At 31.7% G+C, this 22,214-nt stretch overlaps 8 protein-coding genes, 1 long non-coding RNA gene and 1 other non-coding gene across 11 annotated transcripts; 4 read left to right on the forward strand and 6 right to left on the reverse strand.

Annotated features, from left to right (window-relative positions):
- Positions 1 to 98: 98 nt before the first annotated feature.
- LOC111426466 (nucleolar complex protein 4 homolog B) lies at positions 99 to 2,312 on the reverse strand. Its single transcript, XM_023060992.2, has 4 exons — positions 1,783 to 2,312; positions 1,383 to 1,721; positions 856 to 1,330; positions 99 to 776 (listed from the first exon to the last, which is right to left on the reverse strand). Exons 1-4 carry the CDS (start codon positions 2,099 to 2,101, stop codon positions 431 to 433), a joined length of 1,479 nt encoding a protein of 492 aa, XP_022916760.1. The 5' UTR covers positions 2,102 to 2,312; the 3' UTR covers positions 99 to 430.
- A 303-nt stretch (positions 2,313 to 2,615) lies between these two features.
- LOC111426757 (chitinase domain-containing protein 1-like) lies at positions 2,616 to 3,990 on the reverse strand. Its single transcript, XM_071196050.1, has 3 exons — positions 3,794 to 3,990; positions 3,000 to 3,742; positions 2,616 to 2,950 (listed from the first exon to the last, which is right to left on the reverse strand). Exons 1-3 carry the CDS (start codon positions 3,980 to 3,982, stop codon positions 2,812 to 2,814), a joined length of 1,071 nt encoding a protein of 356 aa, XP_071052151.1. The 5' UTR covers positions 3,983 to 3,990; the 3' UTR covers positions 2,616 to 2,811.
- On the forward strand, positions 2,713 to 2,794 carry TRNAS-UGA (transfer RNA serine (anticodon UGA)). Its single transcript has one exon. It is a non-coding gene; the product is annotated as a tRNA-Ser (tRNA).
- An 86-nt stretch (positions 3,991 to 4,076) lies between the features above and the next one.
- On the reverse strand, positions 4,077 to 6,383 carry LOC111426545 (epidermal retinol dehydrogenase 2). Of its 2 annotated transcripts, XM_023061114.2 has the most exons (7): positions 6,195 to 6,383; positions 6,038 to 6,142; positions 5,218 to 5,484; positions 4,814 to 5,049; positions 4,605 to 4,766; positions 4,304 to 4,503; positions 4,077 to 4,254 (listed from the first exon to the last, which is right to left on the reverse strand). In XM_023061114.2, exons 2-7 carry the CDS (start codon positions 6,114 to 6,116, stop codon positions 4,152 to 4,154), a joined length of 1,047 nt encoding a protein of 348 aa, XP_022916882.1. In that variant the 5' UTR covers positions 6,117 to 6,142; positions 6,195 to 6,383; the 3' UTR covers positions 4,077 to 4,151. The 2 variants fall into 2 exon arrangements, with proteins under 2 accessions (XP_022916882.1, XP_071051767.1); XM_071195666.1 differs by having other exon boundaries at positions 6,038 to 6,383.
- A 46-nt stretch (positions 6,384 to 6,429) lies between these two features.
- Positions 6,430 to 6,956, forward strand: LOC111426776 (uncharacterized). The gene is made up of 3 exons (XR_002707875.2): positions 6,430 to 6,518; positions 6,572 to 6,711; positions 6,787 to 6,956. It is a non-coding gene; the product is annotated as an uncharacterized lncRNA (long non-coding RNA).
- Positions 6,957 to 8,803: 1,847 nt separating this feature from the next.
- On the forward strand, positions 8,804 to 13,124 carry LOC111426439 (Cdk5 activator-like protein). Its single transcript, XM_023060954.2, has 2 exons — positions 8,804 to 9,766; positions 12,456 to 13,124. The coding sequence occupies exons 1-2, from the start codon at positions 8,984 to 8,986 to the stop codon at positions 12,894 to 12,896; spliced, it is 1,224 nt and encodes a 407-aa protein (XP_022916722.1). The 5' UTR covers positions 8,804 to 8,983; the 3' UTR covers positions 12,897 to 13,124.
- A 795-nt stretch (positions 13,125 to 13,919) lies between these two features.
- Positions 13,920 to 15,405, reverse strand: LOC111426440 (chitinase domain-containing protein 1). The gene is made up of 3 exons (XM_023060955.2): positions 15,039 to 15,405; positions 14,807 to 14,987; positions 13,920 to 14,756 (listed from the first exon to the last, which is right to left on the reverse strand). The coding sequence occupies exons 1-3, from the start codon at positions 15,306 to 15,308 to the stop codon at positions 14,029 to 14,031; spliced, it is 1,179 nt and encodes a 392-aa protein (XP_022916723.1). The 5' UTR covers positions 15,309 to 15,405; the 3' UTR covers positions 13,920 to 14,028.
- A 270-nt stretch (positions 15,406 to 15,675) lies between these two features.
- Positions 15,676 to 16,122, reverse strand: LOC111426758 (oxidized purine nucleoside triphosphate hydrolase-like). Its single transcript, XM_023061435.1, has one exon. The coding sequence runs from the start codon at positions 16,120 to 16,122 to the stop codon at positions 15,676 to 15,678; it is 447 nt and encodes a 148-aa protein (XP_022917203.1).
- Positions 16,123 to 16,725: 603 nt separating this feature from the next.
- LOC111426227 (pre-mRNA processing factor 6) lies at positions 16,726 to 20,553 on the reverse strand. The gene is made up of 7 exons (XM_023060658.2): positions 20,371 to 20,553; positions 20,253 to 20,312; positions 19,926 to 20,192; positions 19,621 to 19,862; positions 18,598 to 19,556; positions 17,160 to 18,002; positions 16,726 to 17,104 (listed from the first exon to the last, which is right to left on the reverse strand). Exons 1-7 carry the CDS (start codon positions 20,463 to 20,465, stop codon positions 16,769 to 16,771), a joined length of 2,802 nt encoding a protein of 933 aa, XP_022916426.1. The 5' UTR covers positions 20,466 to 20,553; the 3' UTR covers positions 16,726 to 16,768.
- Positions 20,554 to 20,591: 38 nt separating this feature from the next.
- LOC111426293 (stubarista 40S ribosomal protein SA) lies at positions 20,592 to 22,173 on the forward strand. The gene is made up of 4 exons (XM_023060774.1): positions 20,592 to 20,673; positions 20,841 to 21,186; positions 21,361 to 21,587; positions 21,777 to 22,173. The coding sequence occupies exons 2-4, from the start codon at positions 20,871 to 20,873 to the stop codon at positions 22,107 to 22,109; spliced, it is 876 nt and encodes a 291-aa protein (XP_022916542.1). The 5' UTR covers positions 20,592 to 20,673; positions 20,841 to 20,870; the 3' UTR covers positions 22,110 to 22,173.
- Positions 22,174 to 22,214: the final 41 nt, after the last annotated feature.

Genomic DNA, 22,214 nt, shown 5'->3' on the forward strand with positions numbered 1-22,214 from the left:
TAATCTAAGTTAAATTTTAGTTTTTAAGGTTGGTATTGATTTATACAACATAACCTCAAACGTCATCATAAATTTAATTTAAATGAAAAGATAATAAATAAAAGGACAACATTTTTATTTGATACATAGTTTTATAACAACTTACAAAAAGATCGAGACGAGTTATAAAAGAAATTGGAAACGAACAAAAGATTCTTAATCGGAAAGAAATTTTTTGAAACTTCTCTTTTACATCCACATAAAATCATTTCATTTCCTCTTGTTTAAGATGAAAAGAAAACGTTCTTGACTAGGATCAATAAGGAATCGAAGAACCAAAAAAAAATTATTTCATACAAATTTGAAACGTTATTAATTAGTCGTTATTAATTAATTAATTAATATTAATCACCATCAATAAACAAAAAGTTATTATTTTCACATTCAGTCTCTAAAATTTCCAATACTGTTCGATCTTATCGCATTTCCCAGCGAAATCCTTCTCAAAAGCCAACGCTAAAAGCTTCCCATTCTTCTTAATCTCCCGATCAAAAATTGTATCTACCGTAGTATCCAACACATTCCCTAAGTCCCACTCCACGGAAGGCAATGGATTACTTATAAATCTCGCAGCTGTTGCAACACACGGCAAAGCATGTTGTTGCAAACTCAAAATTTCCCATAAAGAACTATTTATCGCATTTGATTTTAATGGATCACGTTCCTCCATTATGTAAGGATCATTTCCTGTTGAACTCCCAGCGGGGTGATTTAATAAACACTTTAAACCTGGATGTCTGCAAAAAAGAATTAATGAAAAAGTGAGGTTAAATTGTGACATTTAATTTTTAAAAAGTGAGGTTAAATTTTTTTCACCTTAAAATTAAATTTCCAATAAACATACATATCACCATAATATCTTCCGATGGGGCTATTAAAGCTAAACGGGCTAATCTTTTAGCGAATGCGGCGACTAAATTTTCGGGTAAATGAGTCGAGCTTAAAAAGATATCGGAAAGATAAAAAAGTCTCGCTTTAAATTTCGTGTGGAAGATTTCCGGCTCGAACATCGAATAAAGTTTCGCAAAAATATTCGGGTACTCTAAATTATATTCCTGAATTAAAGTGAAAACACCTTGCAGCGCTAAAAGACTAACCGGCCCACCAACGTCCAACGAGTCCATTAAAAAATCGGTTAAAAGTAGCGGTTTATCAAGATGAGGCAATAATTTTTCCAAGAGAACGATTAATAATTGCTTATGCGTCGATTGATTATGTTCCCATAAAACCATGCAATTCCAAATTTTGTTCAGGCAGCGTTTTACTATTTGTTCATCATAATTAAAGGGGACTAAAAAAATTAAATATGAGGTTACATTGTTTTAATAATTTAAATTAATTACTTTTTTCCGAAAAACATAATAATTTAATTCCTTCTGGTGTTGGTATAGGTTTAAATGGTAATTTCTCCAATAACATTAAATAATTTAAAATATAAACATCGTTGGGGTTACTTTTCGCGGTTAAACTTGGCAAAGCTTTCCAAATACTAAATAAGACATCGTCATAAACGAAATATTCCTCAAATTTCGAAATTATGGTGCCTCCATGTTGTTTACTCGATAAAACCTTCATTAACATCAATTTTAATCGGTTTATCGGCAAATACGATTCTAAATTTGTTTTTATTTCCAACGGGTGTTTACCTTCGGCTGCTAATAAGTTAAAACACGAACTTAAAGCTATAAATAAAAATAATTTTAATAAATTAAGTTCGATTTTATTTGATTAAACAAAATTTACCCTGCAATTGTAATTTATCTGACGGATTTTCTAAACACCCTAAAAGTTTAATCCACGTATTCTCGTAATTAGCCCTTAACCACTGCTTATAATTATTTTCATCGTTCGATTCGACCGTTTTTAAAGGGACAATTTCGATATAAAGGGCGTTTTGTCTTAACAAATTTACAAAGATCAATTCGAGCGATAAAACGCAAGCATGCATATCCGAGCCAGATTCGAAATGTTTTAAAATTTCCATTAAGTTCTCGCTGTTTTTGCGAGACATGAGGAATTCTAAGGCTTTGTGCCGTAACACCTTGGACATTTTTAAAGACATCTTGGAAAAAATTAAAACGTAGTATATAACCTCAATCACTTCACCACCACCGAATTATTTTTTATTTGTGAATTTATTTTTTAACACTATAGTTTTGATACGTTTCTGAATTGAATGTGAAGGGTTCAAATTCGATTTGGCGTGGTTTTTAACACTTTTTTATCGGGGAGTATTGATGTTGGAAGTTTTGACAGTTGTTAAACTAACAACATTCGATGTCAAAAAGAATGACTGCGATTTTAGCGACATCTAATATTAAATAGGGGAATTTAAATTTAATTTGTTAAACTTAATAAGATAAATTAAATCTATTTTATCTCAATAATTAATAAATAAAACGTTATTTTTATATTGTACTTAATATTTACTAATTTCTCGTTATAACTTATTTATTAACAGTACCTTAAGCGACATCTAGCGGTTAATTCTTATTAAAAGAGAATTTAAATTAGAAACTTATTTTACACTCAATTAATCACGTTATATTTATTAAATGATTTTATTGCTAATAATTTTAAATAATTTAAATCTATTTTATAATAAAAAAAATTTAATTTGATTTAATTTTTATTGACAAAAAAAAATTAATATTTCCCTTGGTTTTACTATCAGCTGTGGTGTCCGAGTGGTTAAGGAGATGGACTTGAAATCCATTGGGTTCTACCCGCACAGGTTCGAATCCTGTCCACAGCGAATTTTTTTTAAATTAATCATAGTAATTCATAGAAATAATCCAAACCATCCCCAACTCTCCAAATAAAGATCCCAACGTTTAATTCATTCGCCAATTCAACCCTTTTATTTAAACTATACAAAGTGGGGTAAAAAATCCTCTTTTTCTTCATCGAGCTAAAATTAATTTTTTTAATTAAAAATAAAGGAATTAATTAAAATCCACCTTGTAATATCAAAATAGCTCTCGGCTGCGTATTGATCATAAACCAAATAATTATTATAATCCTTCAAATAATCAATAAAATCATTTTTGTTGATTTCCTTGAATTGCGTTGGTTTATCCTTCTTTAAGGTGGTTTCATAACCGTTAAATTCGACCCCAAAGAAGAGTTTGGTCCTAAATATCCCCTCGGGGTCAAGTTTCTTGATGAATCTCGCAATTCTAAACGTTGCTTTTCGATTAAAAGTTGCTAAGGTGATGATACTCGCGTAATTTGCGATTTGCTCAAATAAATCTTTATTTAAATGGTGAATATTCGTGTATTTCCTTGGAATTGAGATGATTGAGACGAATAAATTCATTCTTAATCGCGCCGAAATTTCTTGAATGACTCCAATTAATAAATTATTAGGTACTCTTTTATACCAATCATTAAAAACATCCACAACTAATCCATGAAAGTGGTAATGTTCACATAAATGCAATAACTCCTCCGATAAACTAATCCATTCTTGTTCTGATGATGCCAAAATCAAAAAATCTCTCATATCCCAACTTTTGAAGGAAATTCTTGGGATAATTCTTATTTGGGGGTTAACTTGAATCAACTTTTTAATCCATTCCTTATTAATTTTCTCAATTCCCGAAATTTTGTACTCCCCGTAACCTGTTCGTTGAATATTCAACCACATCGGACTCAAATAATTAAATTTTTTCGCGAAATCTATCCCTTTTAACGCCTCATCCTAAAATGAAACTTAATTAATTACAGATTAATCAATAAAAAGAAATCCAACATCTTCTATAAACCCCAAAACTCCAACTTGAGTCCGATTCCCCCCTCCGAGATAAAATTTATCATGATTTAACAAAATTTCTTCCGCACTCGGAGTATTAATCAACAAATTCCTTTCAAAAACACTTTCAACGTCGCAAAAAATCCTTCGAAACGCACCCAAAAACACTAAAATTCCCAAAACGTTCATGTTTAAATTAATTTTTTTAACGAAATAAATTTTTTATCTCAATTTTGAGGTTATCGAATAAGATTAGATGGAGATTTGGATATAAAGACACTCAAAGATTAAAAAAACTTTAATATTACAATAATACAATAACAAAAAAATATTTTAAAACTATTTGTAAAGATTTTTATTAAGCAGCTTCGGTTTCTTGGAAGGCTCTCATTCCCATCATCGATTGCGGCCCTTTAATTAATCGGTAAATAATGGCCCAACTCAATTTCGCAGGGATAAAACTAAAAATTAAATTGTTAAAACACAATTTTTTTGGAATTAATTAATTACTTTTTGAGGGGTAGAATAAATCGAGCCCACCACGGCATCGTAACAAAAACCTCCTTCAATTTTATGGCGGTTATAATCCGCTTTGCAACATCCCTAGGCTCCAACATAGCCATATTTTTGGGTTTACACCCATTAAACATTCCTGTATTAATAAAATAGGGGCAAACAATCGTCATATTAATCCCTTTTTGACCATGAGTCTAAAAAAATTTATTTTGACATCAATTGACAGTTTTGTCAAAATGTTATAATGAAGGTAACTTTCAAAATTATTGCCAACATTAAAAAAAAAAAAAGTTACCTTCAACTCGGTTAATAAACTTTCATGAAAACCAATCGTTGCGTGTTTACTAGCGCTATAATCCGTGCATTTATAAGTGCCCAACATCCCCGTTAAGCTACTAACGGTGACGATGTGACCTTTTCCATTTTTAATCATATCCCCTAAAAATGCTTTGACGGTCTAAAAATAAAAAATTAAAATTGAGAAATAACTTTATTAAAACAGACCCAATATTGCGATAAGATGTTAACTTGGAACGTTTTTTCTACCATATAATCAGGGATGTCTAAACATGTGTTCCCACAAACAATCCCTGCATTATTAATTAAAATATCAACCACCCCAACTTCGCTTTTAACTAAATCGGCGTTTTTATAAACACTTTTACGATCGGTTACATCCACCGTGTATACATGAACTTGGTGGCCTTCATTTTCAATTTTTTCCTTTATTTCGTTCATACCTAAAAACAGTGAAATACTTAAATACATAGAAATTATTGGTGATTAAGCTAAATTGAGAGAAAGCCAAAGGAGAAAGCTCTCCTTTTAAAGATACCCGATGATTTTTATACCAACGAGAAGGTACTTTCTAAACAATTTTCTTCGACGAGGTCAAGAACACTTCTTACCTTTTTCATTAACATCCCAAATAACGACTTTAGCTTGGTTCCTCGCTAATCTCAAGGCTAATTCTTGACCTACTCCTCCTGCACCACCAGTTAAAACGATAACTTTCCCTCTTAAACTGCGTTGTTTGCGTAAAAAGGTTGGGGTAAACGTTAAAATAATCGTTTCCGCCGTGTAATAAGTTATTAGCCAACCCATTATTGCTAAATCTATCGCTGCGGCAACGAACGATAAAATTAATGTTCTTATCCATTGTATCCCGGATGATACTACAAGAAATTAAGTAATTTTGTAAATAATTTTGGTATTTTGAAAATGACAGGTTTAAAACGTTATTTTTTTATTGATTTTAAGTGATACCAACTTATTTTTATGTTTTTATTAAAAATTTAAATAAAAAATTTAGAAAAGATTAATAAATTTGTAATGATTAAAATAAGTTTGAGATTTAATTTGGGGAATTGTTCAATTTAATTAAAAATAATTAAATAACATTAAAGAAAAAAAAATTCGAAATCCCGTTAAAAGATGGCGTTATAAAAAATTAATTAATTTTTACTTAAAATTTCCCAAAAAATATGTTAAATTAGATTTAATAATACAAGAAAAGAATGTTTTCCATTCTAATACACCTTTTAATTACTTTGCATTATTCCAAGGTCTTTCTACCTCGCTCTACTTCTTCTACTTTAAACAGTAACCGTCACAAATTGTTGTTACTAATTAGTTTATTGACAAAATTGCGAAATTAACAAATAAATGAAAAAATCTCGTTTAATTATTATACACGCATTCAACTTATTAGTTCTAAAACATATTTACCCATATCGAAAGCGTTATCCAAAAATTCGAGATTCATCGATTTAAAATTTGCACTTTTTAACGAAATAAACGATAACATCAACTTGTTCTTTATCGCTTCTTAAACTTAAAAGCTTTAAATAGGAAATTTTCTATTCCTTCTCTTCGTACTACTCACAACGGTATTAGATGAGGGAATGAGTCGCAACGTTGCAGTTCTCCTCTAGTTATAACCTATTTGTAGACGAAAGTATCATTTTAAAAATGTATTCCATAGAAAGAGGTGGAAAACATCAAAACAATCTGAAACTAAGAAAAATTTGTTAATAAAAATGATTTAATAAAGTAACATTTATTTTATGATGATAATGTTAGGTTAAGTAAGGTTGTCATGACAACGAATTGGTTGTCACTTAAAGTTTGACAATTAAAATTTTAATTCTAAAATAATTATTATTATATAAATTATTTAAATATTCAAGAATAATTTTTAATAATATAAGTATAAATAGTAAGTATTGTTTGTTAATTTGACTTGTAAAGTATCTTTTTAAGGTTAAAAAAAGAGGTCGGAAAAGGTCAATATGGAAGTTATTTTTACATCTCGGTGAAAACGACACTTGTCGTACGTAAGTTTCACGGTTAAACGATGAAAAGTGGGTCGTCTCAATCTCGTTTGCGAATCCATTGCCAAGGTGAAGAGAAAATTTCACTCGATTCATTCATTTATCACCTAAAACGTTAAGTATCGATAAAAATTCTAATTGTAGACGTTTTATATGGTTTCCAAAAAAATGCTCACTAGGCAATAAATGGATTTGCTAAGTAAACTGAGTAAGAAAGTATGTAACGATAAGAAAGTTGGTGTAATCGAAAAAAAAAATAGAAATGGAACGGATTTCTTGTAGATTAAAACCCGATTAAAGTAATGTACAAATAATCGTTGCTAATTTTTTTTACTAAATAAAATTCCCTTCAATTAATAATGTTTAAAAAGGATTTCATTTCCCAAGCTTTGACTCGATTACAAAATTAATTGCTAAAACTTCATTTTAGCCACAAATAAATTAATAATATGTTTTTTGTGATTATAAATAACCTTTTTGTTCTAAAATTGTTCAATTTTGAATAAATTTGTTTTAAAAGAAGTTAATGTTAAAACGACATTTAAAATGACATGTTGGTGGTTTATGTTGGTAACATGTTGGTAACAATTTCGCTTTGACATTTAAAATGGGTTATGTACTCTGAGGATTTTTTTTAATTTATGATTATTTAATTAACATTAATGTTAAATTAAAATAAAAAATTAATTTAAAAAAGTACCTCCACTCTTTCCATAATTATTTCAAGTGTTCTTTATTCAATTGGGATGTCTCGGAAATATTACCGATACCAAAGTTATTTAATTTCTTTGCTTTGTAATTGTTGAAAAAAATCGAACAAAATTGTTTTGTGCACCAAATATGTGTAGCTTGTGATGATGAGTATCATTTTGGGTGCCTCTTTTATCTCCGATATCTCCAATTACTTCGGATTACGGTCGTAATCCCGATAAAATGATTAAATTATCAAGTCTCCCGAAACAAAATCATTATTTTTAATCAATTTCTACTGTTTTAAGTCATTCTTAATTGTTCTTAATTCTCTTCCGTTTTATTACAAGCTTGATGAAGTAAATTTGTGTTGATTGTTTTCTTATATTAGTGTTTATATCGCAACTTATAACTTATGGTTATTGTTTACATTAATTTTTCTTAAATAAACCCTTTGTTTACAATGACATAGTTAATGTTTAATTTATCATTAAAAGAAGCGTTGTCTTTAATTCTTGAAGCAAATTATTTCAATTAGGTTAAGTTATCGATATTTATGTATTCTTTTGAAAAAAAATTAGTTAAATTTAATCAATTTCTTCTACTTAAAGGCGAAGATTCTCCTTGAATTCACGAATTATACCTAAAACTGAAAAGTATACACATTCAGATCACAAAAAATTGGATTTCCCCTGATTATTAATATCAAACATTTTTGATGCTTTAACGTAACACGTTTTATATAAAAAATATCTCCCCAAGAACTTATTTCAATCCATTAAAATAAATTAACAATTTTTTTATTGTTTATATTTTTATTTGTCATCAAATACAAAAAATCACTCAATAGATGGAGCTGTTTGAAGTAATTTAATTTTAAATTAATTTTATTTTTAAATAAAGCTGTTTTCTCGCGATTATTAATAAATTCTTTATAACTTTAACTTAAAATTCATTTTCTGATAATTCAGAGAATCGTTTACTAATCGCCGATTGATGGGATCAACAAGATGGGTGACGACTTCCGGTTAAATTTGATTTTAAACAATTATTATTTATTTATTTTTGATTTATTTATATAATCTAATTTAAAATCATTATTTGAGGTGTAAATACCCAAAAATAGAGTTAAATTTAATAAGTTGAATCGATTAAATAAATCGTCTTTGGAAATTGTGGCGGGAAATTTGAAATTGGATGTGTTAAAAACATATTGCATAATATTTTATTTATAAATACAAAGTTTTTATCCCCTTTGGGGATATTCGAAAGAAGAAAATTTTTTTCCTTCTCCCCATAGATTACATAAAAAGCACCCCCTTTAAAGAAAGAAATACCCTCAGTGTGGATAGAACAGGTTATTGATTTCTTCGTGACATCACACAAGGGGTTGCCATGTAAATCGGGGGGCTAAGCGCCGGCGCTTCAACGTCCTCTGCCTGGTAGCAGTAATCGACCGCCCCTGCGCACCCTATCAAGGGGGTCGTGCCGTCCCTTTTCTACGGTGGTGGCGGTGCGCGAACGATTTTTAACACGAAATGTTGATAATTGTGTTGCTGTGTTAGTGATATCATTAATTTAAAAAAAAATTTGTTAATTTTAATGCTAAAAATTTAATAACCAAAAAAAGGGGAACAAAAAAAAATTAAAAATGGGCACCGTTTTGAGTTTTTCCCCAAGAGAAAGACGCCCAGTTTACACGACAAGTTCAACGGGGGATTTTACATTAAACAATTTCTCTTATGAGCAATTAAACAATGTGAAAAATCGCGAAAACAAATCGAACAACTCGATTTCGAATTCGAATTCGAATCATAATTTGCAAACGAATTGTAACAATATAAACGATAACGCGAGAATTATTTCGGAGAAAAACGCTTTGGAGAAAAACCTTAAAAAGCACTCGTTGTTTATTAACGCGTTATCATGGAAGAGATTTTCCACGACGAATAACAACAAAAAGAAATTGGATAATAACAAAAATAAAAACGTCACCGTTTATCGCCAACCGTTGGACTCAATTAATCCGGTTGTGGATAAAAATAAAAATATTCAACAGGGAAAACAACAAGGTCTTTATTACACAAACACAAAAAGTATAGGAACCTCAGCTTTGGCTTTGGATATTGTCAGGGCTAATAACGCTAATAATAATACGAACCATCATGTTAATTGTGAAAAAGTTACCAATAAACCAACTTTGTTGGGGCACCAAAACAATCAGCAACATCAGCATCAGCAACAACAAAGTTCTTTGCCCGTTGTTGCTAATTTACCCAAAAAAACCGTCATTCAAGCATCCACATCGGAATTATTGAAATGTCTCGGTATTTATTTGCAAGGAAAATGTTATAGACTAAGAGATTTTCAAGCTGGGGATGCTGTAATGTGGCTTCGAACTGTTGACAGGAGCTTATTATTACAAGGATGGCAGGTAATTAAATAATTAATTTCGATTACTTAAAAGCAAATATTTTTGGTATTTTTATATTTTTTATCATATTTTTTCTTTATTATTAACAAATAATAAATATTTAATTTAATTAAAAAATTAATGACCGCGCCATCTCTTAAATATAATATATACTAACCAAAAAAAAATTTATTTAAAAGTTTTAACTTAATTTTTTTAAATCATCCCACGAAAATTAATTAACATAACCCTAAAGAATTTATTAACTTATAATAATATTATCATTTTTATATCCGACGATTAATAAATGTTATTAAAAAATGTAATTATAAAAATCAAATTATGGGCGCCATCTCAAAAAAATTATTATCGCGCCATCTCTTAAATATATTCTAAACTAATCAAAAAAGATTTATTAAAAAGTATTTTTTCACATCATCTCACGAAACTTAATTTAATTGACCATAAAGAATTTGTTAACTTAATTAATTATCTTTACTATCCAACAATAATAAATGTTATTAAATTTGATTATAAAGTTAAATTAAGCGCGCCATCTCTTAGATATAATCTTAACTTTCCCAAAATAATTATTTGTAAGTTATTATTTTATCTTTTTAATGTTATATCACGAAAATAATTTAAAATAGCTTATAAAAAAACGGATTGTCTTTATTGGTTATTATTATTACCAAAAAATAATAAATATTATTAAATTTATTTATTAAAATTAAATTTATCGCGCCATCTCTTAAATACAACACAACCTAAACTAGCCCCAAAAAAATATTCACAATCATTTAATTTTTTCAAACATTCAAAGTAACCCTAAAAATGTATTATCTTAATTATTCATCGTTATCAACAAATAACAAATATTATTAAATATAAAAATTTTAATTCAAATTTCTCACCATCTTTCGGGAATAACGCAAATTATCAGACGTCAATTTAATTCCAACAAATTTAAAATAGTTTATTACAAAAATCTTAAATTTTTTCCTTTATTAAATATAAAATGACTTAAAAATTCAGAGGTTGAACATACCCACCTAAACCCTTCTCTAACTCACAAGCCACAGCAATACACAGCCGATCATTAAAGCGTCCACCAACGATTTGAACCCCAACAGGAATCCCTTCGTTATTAAGCCCAATCGGAACCTGAGTAACAGGAAGTTTTAAAACGTTAAAAATCGAATAAAACCCTACTAATAAAGGCTCTAAAATCATGGTGTTATGATATTTCGCGGGATACGGTTCTGATGGAAGGATTAACACGCCATCATCTCCGAGGAGTTCGATTATTTCTTCCCTCGCATCTTGAATTAATTTTTCCATTATCTCCTCATTATACGGTTTATAAGTAGCTAATCTTAACAAAACGTACAAAGTATATAAAGAATGATCGCATTTACCCACTAAATATTTTTTAAATTCCCTTTTAAAATTAGTTTTTTCTAGGTTATTTTTAATTTCTTCTTCGTATCTCCAATTTTCTTTCACTTTTGAGTAAAACCACAAATCCGGGCCATTATTAAGCCCATTAAATCGAATCTTCTCAGGCTTTTTAACCGAGTACCCATCAAAATACTTCGCAGCCTTCTCCACCGCTTTTAAACAATCGTTTCCAATTGGACCATTTTTAAAACACTCAATCGAGGTCGAATAAAAAATTTTTATTTTTGTGACGTCTATTTCTTGATTTAATTTTAACCTAAAATCGTTTTTAGTGATTATTTTTAACATTGGGAGTAAATCCTCGGATTTTTTCGCCATCGGACCCGATGTGACTAAAGTAGGGCCTTCATTTCCACTTCGAAATGTTAATCCTTTAGTACTGATTACATCGTTTGATGGTTTATGACCAAAAATTCCACATCGGAAAGCGGGGGCCCTTATTGAGCCGGCCAAATCGGTTCCGATGGAGATTGGGGTGCCCAAAGCCGCTAATAAAGCTGCATCACCTCCGGTTGAGCCCCCAACATTTCTTGTTGTATCATAAGGATTTTTTGTGCGCCCATAAACTTTGTTGTAAGTTTCCATCCACATATTAATTTCAGGAACGTTGCAAACCCCCAAAAGAATAGCTCCCGATGATTTCATTAAAGCAATTACGTCAGCGTCTTTATCCGCCTTAATTCCTTTCCGTGCGATTAACCCAAAAGTTGCACTTAAATCTTTACAAAGCACCGATTCTTTTGTTGTAAAAGGAACCCCTAAATATATTAAGTCTTCCAGCTCTTTTGGGGTGTAAATGTTAAGTTTTAATTTTTCATCGATTTCTTTAGCTTCATCTAAAGCTTCGTTGAATCGTTGATCCACCATGGCGTTTATTATCGGATTAACTAATTTGATTCGCTCAATAAAAGCTTCTACGACGGCTGTTGAATTTAATTTTTTTGATTTTATTTGTCGGGCTAATGACAAAGCACTTTCTTCGAGGATTTTGTTGCTTGTTCTTGGGACGGTTTCTTTCTTATTCTTGTAATACAATGAGAAAAGAAACATCACCATGATGTGGTATATTTTTTTGTAAATGCAACATATTTGGAATAAAAGAGACATTTTGAATACAACTGCTCTTAATTTTTAGACTTTAATATGTACGATAATCATTATCTTATCGCTTTTTTGCTTTAATCTTATGAGTTGTAAACATAACCTAAATTTGAAATATAAAAGTATCATAAAACTAACTTTTTTTTAGGATGTAGCGTTTATAAACCCAGCAAATGTCGTTTTCGTTTATATGCTAGTGAGGGAACTAGTCGAAGAAGATATAGAAACCGAGCAAGATCTTCAAGCCGTCGTATTAACCTGTTTATATCTCTCGTACTCGTACATGGGTAACGAAATCTCGTATCCATTAAAACCGTTCCTCGTGGAAGACTCAAAAGAAAAATTTTGGGATCGTTGTTTGGATATTGTTAACCGGTTGTCGTCGAATATGTTACGAATTAATGCGGAACCGGGTTATTTCACCGAGATTTTCACCGAATTAAAAAATTGTGGTATCAATAACACATTAAACGGGGGTTGTTCATCGAGTTCGACTTCATCCTCGATAAATGGGTTAACGACGATGGGTTGTCAAACGAGCGGGATCCCTCTCGTTCCTTGTGGAAATGGAACAACAACGGCTGCTTGACGCAAAGAACACACGGTTGTAAAATTGAGCATTGCCGACATGCCCACGGTACCGTGTGAGGTTTGAGAATCATATAAAACAATGAGAAAGAGGATTTTTTTGGGTTGAGAGTACTTCCGGATAAATAATTTACATTTAAAGATGAGAAAAATCTAGATTTAAGAATTAAAGGATGAATTTAAGGCATCTATTATATTATTTCTGTTGAATAAATAAGATTTTTGTTGATTTTTTTGTTTGGAGAAGAAAATGTGTTCAAGTCCGCAAATGATTAATGATAAATTTAAAACGAAAAATGTTCGTAGAGATGAAATTCTTTCTTTTTGGTTAATTAAAAGACGTTACCCGGTTAGTTTCAATCTTTTAAGAGATTGAACATTTAGAAAGAATTAAAATGTAGATAATCAATATTTTCTATTAGACCGATATTAATGATACGATACTGTTTAGGGTTTAAGAAAAAGAATTAAATAAGTAAATAAAACTTACAAAGCGGTCGGGATATGTGCAATTTTTGGGGCGGAATCGTTTAAAAATCACTCAAAATCACTTTGTATGAGAATTTTAAATATTTTTGAGGTTAAAATTAAACGTCAAAGAAAATCTAACCTCACTTTCTTAACAATTATTTATTATAATCATATAAAGTGTTTTTTTGTAAATTTGTACCGACGCCGATTAACAATTTAAAAAAAAACCATAACATAGCTGTTTTTGTAGTAAAAAATGTTTTGGTTTTTGTATTCCCATTAAAAGTTATAAAAAAATTAAGTTAAGTTGTTGCAGCGAATGGAGTATTTTTGTAAAAATTGCGAGAAAGTATAAAATATCGTGTGATACTAATTAAAAAAGAAAAAACATCCAAACCATCTCAAAAAAATTAAAATAAGTCATTTTTTGTGCTTAAAAAACTTCATTGTGCATATTCCATGTTGTTCTCGTTTCGTTTCATTGTTTTCATCTACTTTAAGGATTAAAAATTTTTTGATTGAGGTTCAAATAATTAAAAATAAAGTATAAATGTAGATTATTAAAAATACTTTTATTTAATAACCTATTTTTCAGATTTAATTAAAAAAAATTCAACCAAATTTGCTTAAGTGTAATATGGGTTGCATATTAATACTTTTTTTTAAAACAAATCAAAAAAATAATCGAGTCCTTGTCCCAACTCCCAAATAGAAACCCCAGTTCCCAATTTATTCACCAATTTAACCCGCTCATTAATCGTAAATAAAGTTGGGTAAAATATGATGTGTTTCCCATCCTCCTCTTTAACCTCAAAGTAATGTTCTTGACTTTTCTCATCAATTTGCAATTTTCCTTTAAATTTTTTTAATAATTTCAAATAATCGTGGTTAATAACTGCGCCACCACCACTCGGGGTAAAATCATAACCATACAAATTAAATCCAGTAAATATTTTTTCTCTCTTCTCAATATCGGGAGCTATTAATTTAACGCAATCCTCAATCCAACGAATTGGGGCGTTCGGACCTGGTCTATGCACATTAGAAAAATCGTACGTCATCAACGAAAATCCATCAACGTAATCGTAAAGATCGTTAAAGTTGTTTTGATCGAATAACGGCGTTTTTGAGCGCATCGGAGGGATCACTAAAATAATTTCTAATTTTTCTTTACGTACTCGCATCGAAACTTCCTGCACCAAATTTATAATGAGATCACTACGGAGTCTACCGATTACTTGGGACCAAATCTCGATTACGTAACCATCAAATTTGTGTTTTTGTGCGGTTCTAATTAAGGTATTTGAGAAGCCGTCCCATTCATCTTGCATCATCGATAATTTTACGTAATCTTCAGCCAACCAATTTTCAAGGATTATTCGAGGAACAACTAAAAATCTTTATGATTAATACTTATTAAGTTAAGATTATAAAGGTTACTTTTTAAGTTATTAGCTTTTCCAGCTCTTTTAACATCGGCCATCCAGTCTTTATCAACATCATGTTGACCCAAAATTTCATAAACTCCTTTATCCACACGTTTTGCTTGCAACCAAACTGGGCTGATGTGAGTAAATTTATTTGCGAATATAAATGCGGCGTTATAACCATTATTATTCCACTAAAAATTTTTTTTTTAAGATTGTGTGTATTTTTAATTATTATAACTTACAGGAGTAATATAAGCCAAAGATTTTCCTTGTGTACGCTTAATATGGGTCTTTTTGCAATAAGCTTTATGATTATTAATGATTTCTTTAGCTGTTGGTGGATTAACAACTAAGTTTTTCTCAAAAACATCAATTTCATCAGGACCTGATCTCACTACTTCAGATTTATCCGGTTTTGAACCTTTTTCCCCGCTTTTTCGCGACTTTGGGGTTAACGTACACTCGGTTAGTAATAAAATATGGACAAAAAAAGAGAGAAATTTAATTAACATCGTTGGTTTTACTCAAAAATCGAATGATTTGTAATCTAACCTCACATTTCTGATAACAGATAAGATTTTAATTCCTAAAGTAAATAAAGCGGAATTATGTAAGTTTATTTGAAAATGTGTGAATTCATTAATTTAAAATGAGAATTATAATTAAATTTGTTTAATTAATTTAAATTCAAAAATTAATTTATTTTTAAATAATTTGATTTGTGTCAAAAGATGGCACTATATATGATGACGTTTAATATTTTACGATATGCAACCAAATTAACATTTATTAAATCTTAAAGTAAAACTTTATTTACAAAAATAACTAGAAATAAATAATTAGCAATAACAAAAAAAGGTAAAATGAATTAAAATTTGTTTAAAAAAAAACATAACATCCTATTTTTGTGTCCGTTAAAACATAGTTTGTCCAATGTTTAGCGTCATCCCACATTCGATCATAAGGAATTTCATTAAAGTTAAACCATTTAGGGCACATCTCATCCGATTCAATGATATTTAATTTTTTCACTTCCTTTATTTCAGTTGTAAAGATGTGCACTTCACGATCGTAATCTACATCTTTGTAAACGATGCAACCTAGATGATTTAAATTGGTGATCGGGATAACCAACCCACATTCTTCTTGTAGCTCTCGAACGGCTCCTTCGATTACGGTTTCACCTTGATCTACTTTTCCCCCAAAACCATTCCACTTCCCAACTCCAAAACCCCGTTTTTTTAGTCCCAACAATAAACGATTCCTACTTTTTACAAAAACTAGGGTGAATAATTTCCGTGGCGGGTTTCTATTGAATTCGGACATACCTTAAATTAAAAAATAAATGTGATACTGAAAAAAGTAAATAAAACTAACCTTTATGTTGGAATTGATCCAACTTTCACCAATTTAAACGAATTGGTGATTGCAAGGACATTGTTGCTTAATATACAGTTCCGCTTGAAATCATTTTTTATCTTTCCATAAATAGAAACAGATAAATTTTCTTTTAAAAGAATCATTTATTAAAAAGGAGTTAATTTTTAGGTTAAAAATTGGACAAATATATTTTTGTTATTTTTCTCCATAGATGGCGGGTTTTAAACGTAAAATTTAAAGTCCCTAGATTTACAAAGTACCGCGGTTTGACGCCATTTTGACTCGAAAGTCAAGCGGGAAATGTAAAACTACAAACCAAAACATTACGCCAAATTTCCTTTCTTTTTTTCTCGTGGTACTCTGAAGAGTCGAAAGTCCTTCTTACTGCCATTTTTGCAACTCCAAAGGCAACAAGACGGCAATATTTTTGTAAATAAGTGATGAGATGCAGTGACAAGCTGTCAAACCGCCATTTTGGCTCGAAAACATCAGTCATGAACCGCGGTACTTTGTAAATCTAGGGACTTTAGTAAAATTTAAATGAGAAAATTAATTTTTAAACATTTATTTCCTAAATCTATACAAAAATTAATTAAACGGGAACGACAACTTCTTTAGCGCAAGCGATTAAAATCTGTTCCATGCTAAAAGCCCAATTTTTAATATTTTTTGATATCGAACACCATAATTCTCCGTGGTGGGGTTCCGCGGTTAAACATTTCTGTTTAACGTCTTCTTGTTGCTCGGGAGTACCATGAAGTTGTTCGAAACGGAACCAATAAGCCCAAGCATCACCGAAATCGGGCTCAATTTTTAACGTCCTCCCAAACCATTCTCGACATTTCCCTATTTTCCTTTCGGCCCAAAACAGTTTACTCACCGCTAAGAGAACGTGAGGGTCATGTTCGCATTTTTTTAATGCATCAACCTAAAAAAAATACAATTAAATTAAATTAATTTAATTAATATGAAATTATTTTTACCGATTTAGTTTTTCTTTGGGGTCTTGCCTCCAAAAAAATTGATTCCGCCCATAAAATCCCAGAATTGGGGCATTCTTGAAGTGCTTTTGCCAACATAGCTAAAGCAATATCTTTTAAGCCGGCTCGTAATTCGATTCTGATCGCTTCGAGCCAAATTTGATCGTTTTTGGGGTTTTTAAGCCGAGCTCTTTCTAGAACCGATCTAGCTTTGATTAACAAATTCCTTTTTTCTTCTAATTTCGATAAAAGTAACCAAAGCGGGATGGCGTTGGGGCACTTTTTAATACCCGCATTATAAGCATCGAAAGCTTTTTGAAAATCATCTTTTTGTTCGTAAATCTGTCCGTACATCATCCATAATTTGGGGAAATCGGGGAATACTTTTAATGCTTCATCTAAAAGATTTAAAGCAGCCACGAGATCGTTTAAAGACCACTCTAATTTTGCACTTTTCATCATAACTCTTGGGGTCGGGGCCGAACCCCGAGCTTTCGCTAAAAGTCTCCGGGCGCGTTCGTATTCGTGGTTTTCCGATTCTAATTTTACGGCTGCCAGCCAAATTTCTTCGCTGTTTGGGTTAGCTTGGAAAGCTAAAGATAAGATTCCGCGGGCTGCGGGGACGTCACCGGCTAACCATTTACTTTTAGCCCCCATTAGCCACAAAACTTCGCTTTTAGGGCAGTGAGCCACCGCTCTTTGTAATAAACTTTCTAAGCTTTCTCGAGTACCATGATTTTTTTCTAAATAAGCGGCTCTTAACCATATCGATTTTTTCCCGGGGAATGTTGCTAATGCGTAGTTATAAACGGAGCGGGCACATTCGTAAGCACCTTGCGATATACACTAACAGAAAAATAAATATATAATAATATTTAAATAAATAAGGTTAAAAGTTATGGTTAAAACACAAGGTCTATAGAACATAAGGTTACCTAATTCCCTATGCCTCTGTAGTATCAATTATTACCCCGCAGATTGACGTCACTGGATCGATACAGTCAGTCATACTGTGGTACAGTCTATATAAAATATTTAAACCTCGCATCCTGTTGTGTTGTTCATAGAACCAGCTACGTCACTGACCCACCTTGCCCTTCAGAGGAGAAGAATCGACATTGGGTAACCTTATGTTCTATAGACCTTGGTTAAAACAAAACCTTTTTTGTCAACTAATTTATTATGACATTTCTGTCGTTATCACCAACCTTGAAAATCGAAATGAGTTATGTTTAACTAATTACACTTTTTTAGTTTAAATTAATTATATTTAACATATTTTCGATGTTTCCCAGATTTAGTACCTTTATTTTCTTTAAATTAGTACTAATAAATTGACAACCTCAATCATACCAATTTATTTTAGGTTATATCGTTTTCATTTTCAAGAATAATTAATATTTTCCAGTAAAAAATAGAAATACTTTTTTAATTTACTTACATTCTCGGCATCTTCCATCCAAGTGTGTTTTTGATCCTCGTTTTCAACTCCTTGTGTAATAATCGCCTTAACAATCGCTCGACAACAATAAATATGGCCTCCTTTTTCGCTTTCAATCGCTTCTTTAAACCAATGTTCGCGATTAATCTCGACGCCGTTTGAACTTAACGAGGTTAAAGCCCTTTCGATGATTTTCTCAACCATCGCAGTGTTTCCGTTGGCCTCTTCGAGCTTAGCCGCGGTGGTCCAAATTTGTTTATCAGTTGGGATGTTTTCGCGGGCTTTGTTTAGCACTTTTCGCGCGTTTTCGTACGTTTCTAATCTGGCTAAAGCTAACCACAACTCCACGGAGGTGCTACAACACTCTACGGCGCGTGAAAGTAAAATTCTAGCGTCCTCCGGGTTTTCTAATTCAACAGCGGCTTTCCAAAGGCGAACGGAATTCGGGATATGTTCCAATGCTTTTCGAAAAACGCGTCTTTTCGCTTTCGTTTCCGTTTCTAAATCGGCGGCTTTAATCCAGATTCGAACGGAGGTTGGGATGTGTCGGGCTGCTTGAGCGATTACAGCTTTTGCGGTATCCGGAGGTTGAAGTCGAGCAGCTTCCAACCATAAATCTTCGCTTTGTTGGTTCTCTTCGCAACCTTTCATAATTAAATTACGAGCTGCTTGCACTTTTCCAGTGATTTCTTCGAGACGAGCGCTTGCAATCCATGCCGGTGGATGATTTGGGTTTGTTTCACGAACTGATTTTAATAATAAACGGGCTTTTTTAATATCGTTGATATCACCACCATAGGTTGGTATCATCGATTGTAAATCGGTTAAATACCCTTTCGGATCAACAACTGTTTGACCGGTTACTGAATCAGAAACTTGCGATAATTTCACATCCATTAATGTATTCCTAGCTTGTCCGATTTTACGTAAATCCATATCACCAGTTGGTGTTAACATCCCTAAAACAAGTTTTTTTAAATGTGGAGTTATGTTTTGATTTCTTTTATTATTAATTTATTTTACCTGGTGTAGCAACCCCCGGCATCATACTTGCTAATCCGGAGGTAGGATCTAACGAATTCGATGATTCCCCCCCTAAATTTCTTGTTAAAACGCTATCGGGAAGCGGAGTAAATTTTTCCGCCCTAGGATTCCGTTGCTTTCGATTTCTTGCATCTCCAACTTCCGGCACATTTTTCCACTCGTCTTCAGAAACTTGTCCCAATTCTCGTTTTAAATCCGAAAATTGTTGTTGTATTTTCGGCCTAAAATAAAATTAGAAATTAAACAAGCATAACCTCACTTATTTCAAATTTTTTAATTTCAACCTTTCTTGTCTGTATTTTTCCAATTCCTCCCTTAACCGCTTTTCTCTATACTCTTTCCGCTTCTCATCCATCCGCTTATCAATAGCTTCATAAATAGCATCAGCTTCCGCATCGTCTTTATCATACGGATCTTTTGAGAATAACGATCCCCCATATCCCGTAAACTCATCATAATTGGAATCATTTAAGTCTTCCTCATCTTGTTGCTCTTCCTCCTCTTCCTTCTTTTTTGGCCGTTTAGCAGCAGGGGGAGCATGTCTATCATCCCTAAAAAATATATAATCAAACTATAACCTTAAAAATATGAAATAAATAACGATTACTTACGAAACGTCGTTGGCGTCCCGCGCGGGGCCAATATCAGATCGTGTGGTAAATCCTGTAGCTCTATCAAAAAATAATAATTAAAAAAGATTTACACGAAATAGTAAGGTTATGTTCTTACCCTCTACCAACTCCAGCGACGTAACCTAAAGGGGCGGGAACTCCCAAAAAATGCTTCTTGTTACGATTAACCAATGCTTGGGGAGGAGCAGCCATCCCTAAACGATTAATTTCTTTTTTTATTATAAATAATCGTTTTAGAATCGTTTTTTTAGGTTATATTAATTTGTCAATACGACGTTTAATAGTGCCATCTTTTGGCAATAATATTTAAATAGTACAGTTCCCTTCATCATTTAACAACATAACCTCAAAGCTTTGACGTTTCCTTTTCTATCGCGTTTCTCCATTGGCGTTGACGTGCGTAAGTTTATTTCGTTAATTTCTAGCTCATCTTTCTTAAAAATAAAATAAAAATGATTAATATAACTTAATTATTGAACATAAATTAACATTTCAAAAATATTTTTTAATTATTTTGATTTTTTCCGTCAAATTGTTTTTTTATAGGTTATGTTTTGTCTTTTTTAGGTTAACCGTAACTAAACCAAACGCGCAAAAATGTCCGGAGGATTAGATGTGTTGTCCCTCAAAGAGGATGATGTTACGAAGATGTTGGCGGCGGGCACCCATTTGGGGCTCACCAATGTTAACTTCCAAATGGAACAGTATAAGTATAAGATCCGTTCTGATGGGGTACACATCATTAATTTGAGACACACTTGGGAAAAACTTCTTTTAGCGGCGAGAGCAATCGCCGCAATTGAGCACCCCCATGAAGTATTCGTGATTTCTTCACGTTTACACGGTCAAAGAGCCGTTTTAAAGTTTGCAGCTCATACCGGGGCTACCCCAATAGCCGGACGTTTCACCCCAGGTATTTAAATAAAAAGTTTTAGGAGAAATAATTGATTCAAAATGATGATCGTTTTGATTTAAGGAACCTATGAGTTTTTTTTAAATAAGTGATTATATTTTAATTATCTGAACATAACTTTAAAAAGAAAAAAATTTTTGTTGTAAATGAAGTTCTAAATTTAATTTTTTTTAGGTGCCTTTACAAATCAGATTCAAGCTGCATTCAGGGAACCAAGACTTTTGGTTGTAACGGATCCATTTTCCGATCATCAACCCATCACGGAAGCTTCTTATGTAAACATCCCTGTAATTGCCCTTTGCAATACCGACTCACCACTTCGATTTGTTGATATTGCAATTCCATGCAATAATAAGTCTCCGCATAGTATTGGGTTAATGTGGTGGTTGTTAGCACGTGAGGTAAACAATTTTTCTTGAAAGTAATTATGAATTAAGTGACGAAAATGATGAAATAGTTGTTCCCTACCAAATCATGATATAAAAATGATTTTTAATAATTTTTCCACCTGAATTAAAATCGTAACCTTAAAAAAAATAAAATTAATTTTTGTTGGTTCTAATTTTTTGTGGAATATTTATTTAATAAAGGTTCTCCGTCTTCGTGGTCAAATTCCAAGGGAAACTAAATGGGATATTGTAGTTGATCTATTCTTTTATCGCGAACCAGAAGAGGCTGAGAAAGATGATCAAGCTGCTAAAGAAGTTGTTATTCCTAAACCGGAAGTGGTTGTACATGAAACGGCTGATTTAGATTGGAATCCTGAAGAACCTGCGGCTGTGGTTCCTCCCCCTGCTCAACCCACGCCTTACCCCGCTACAACCGATTGGGCTAAGGAAGTTCAAGAAGATTGGGATAATAACGCCCAGCAAGCACAAACGCCTGCCGCTCCAGCTACCAATTGGGCTAATAACGAATGGTGAATAAAATGTAAAAAAAAAGTTGATCTTTTGTAAATGATGACGAAAAATAAATAAATAAATATAATTATTTTGTTTTATTTATATCTAAAAATTGAAACCGTAAAA

This window comes from Onthophagus taurus, chromosome 5 (assembly GCF_036711975.1).
Source record: "Onthophagus taurus isolate NC chromosome 5, IU_Otau_3.0, whole genome shotgun sequence".
Classification (NCBI taxonomy): domain Eukaryota; kingdom Metazoa; phylum Arthropoda; class Insecta; order Coleoptera; family Scarabaeidae; genus Onthophagus; species Onthophagus taurus.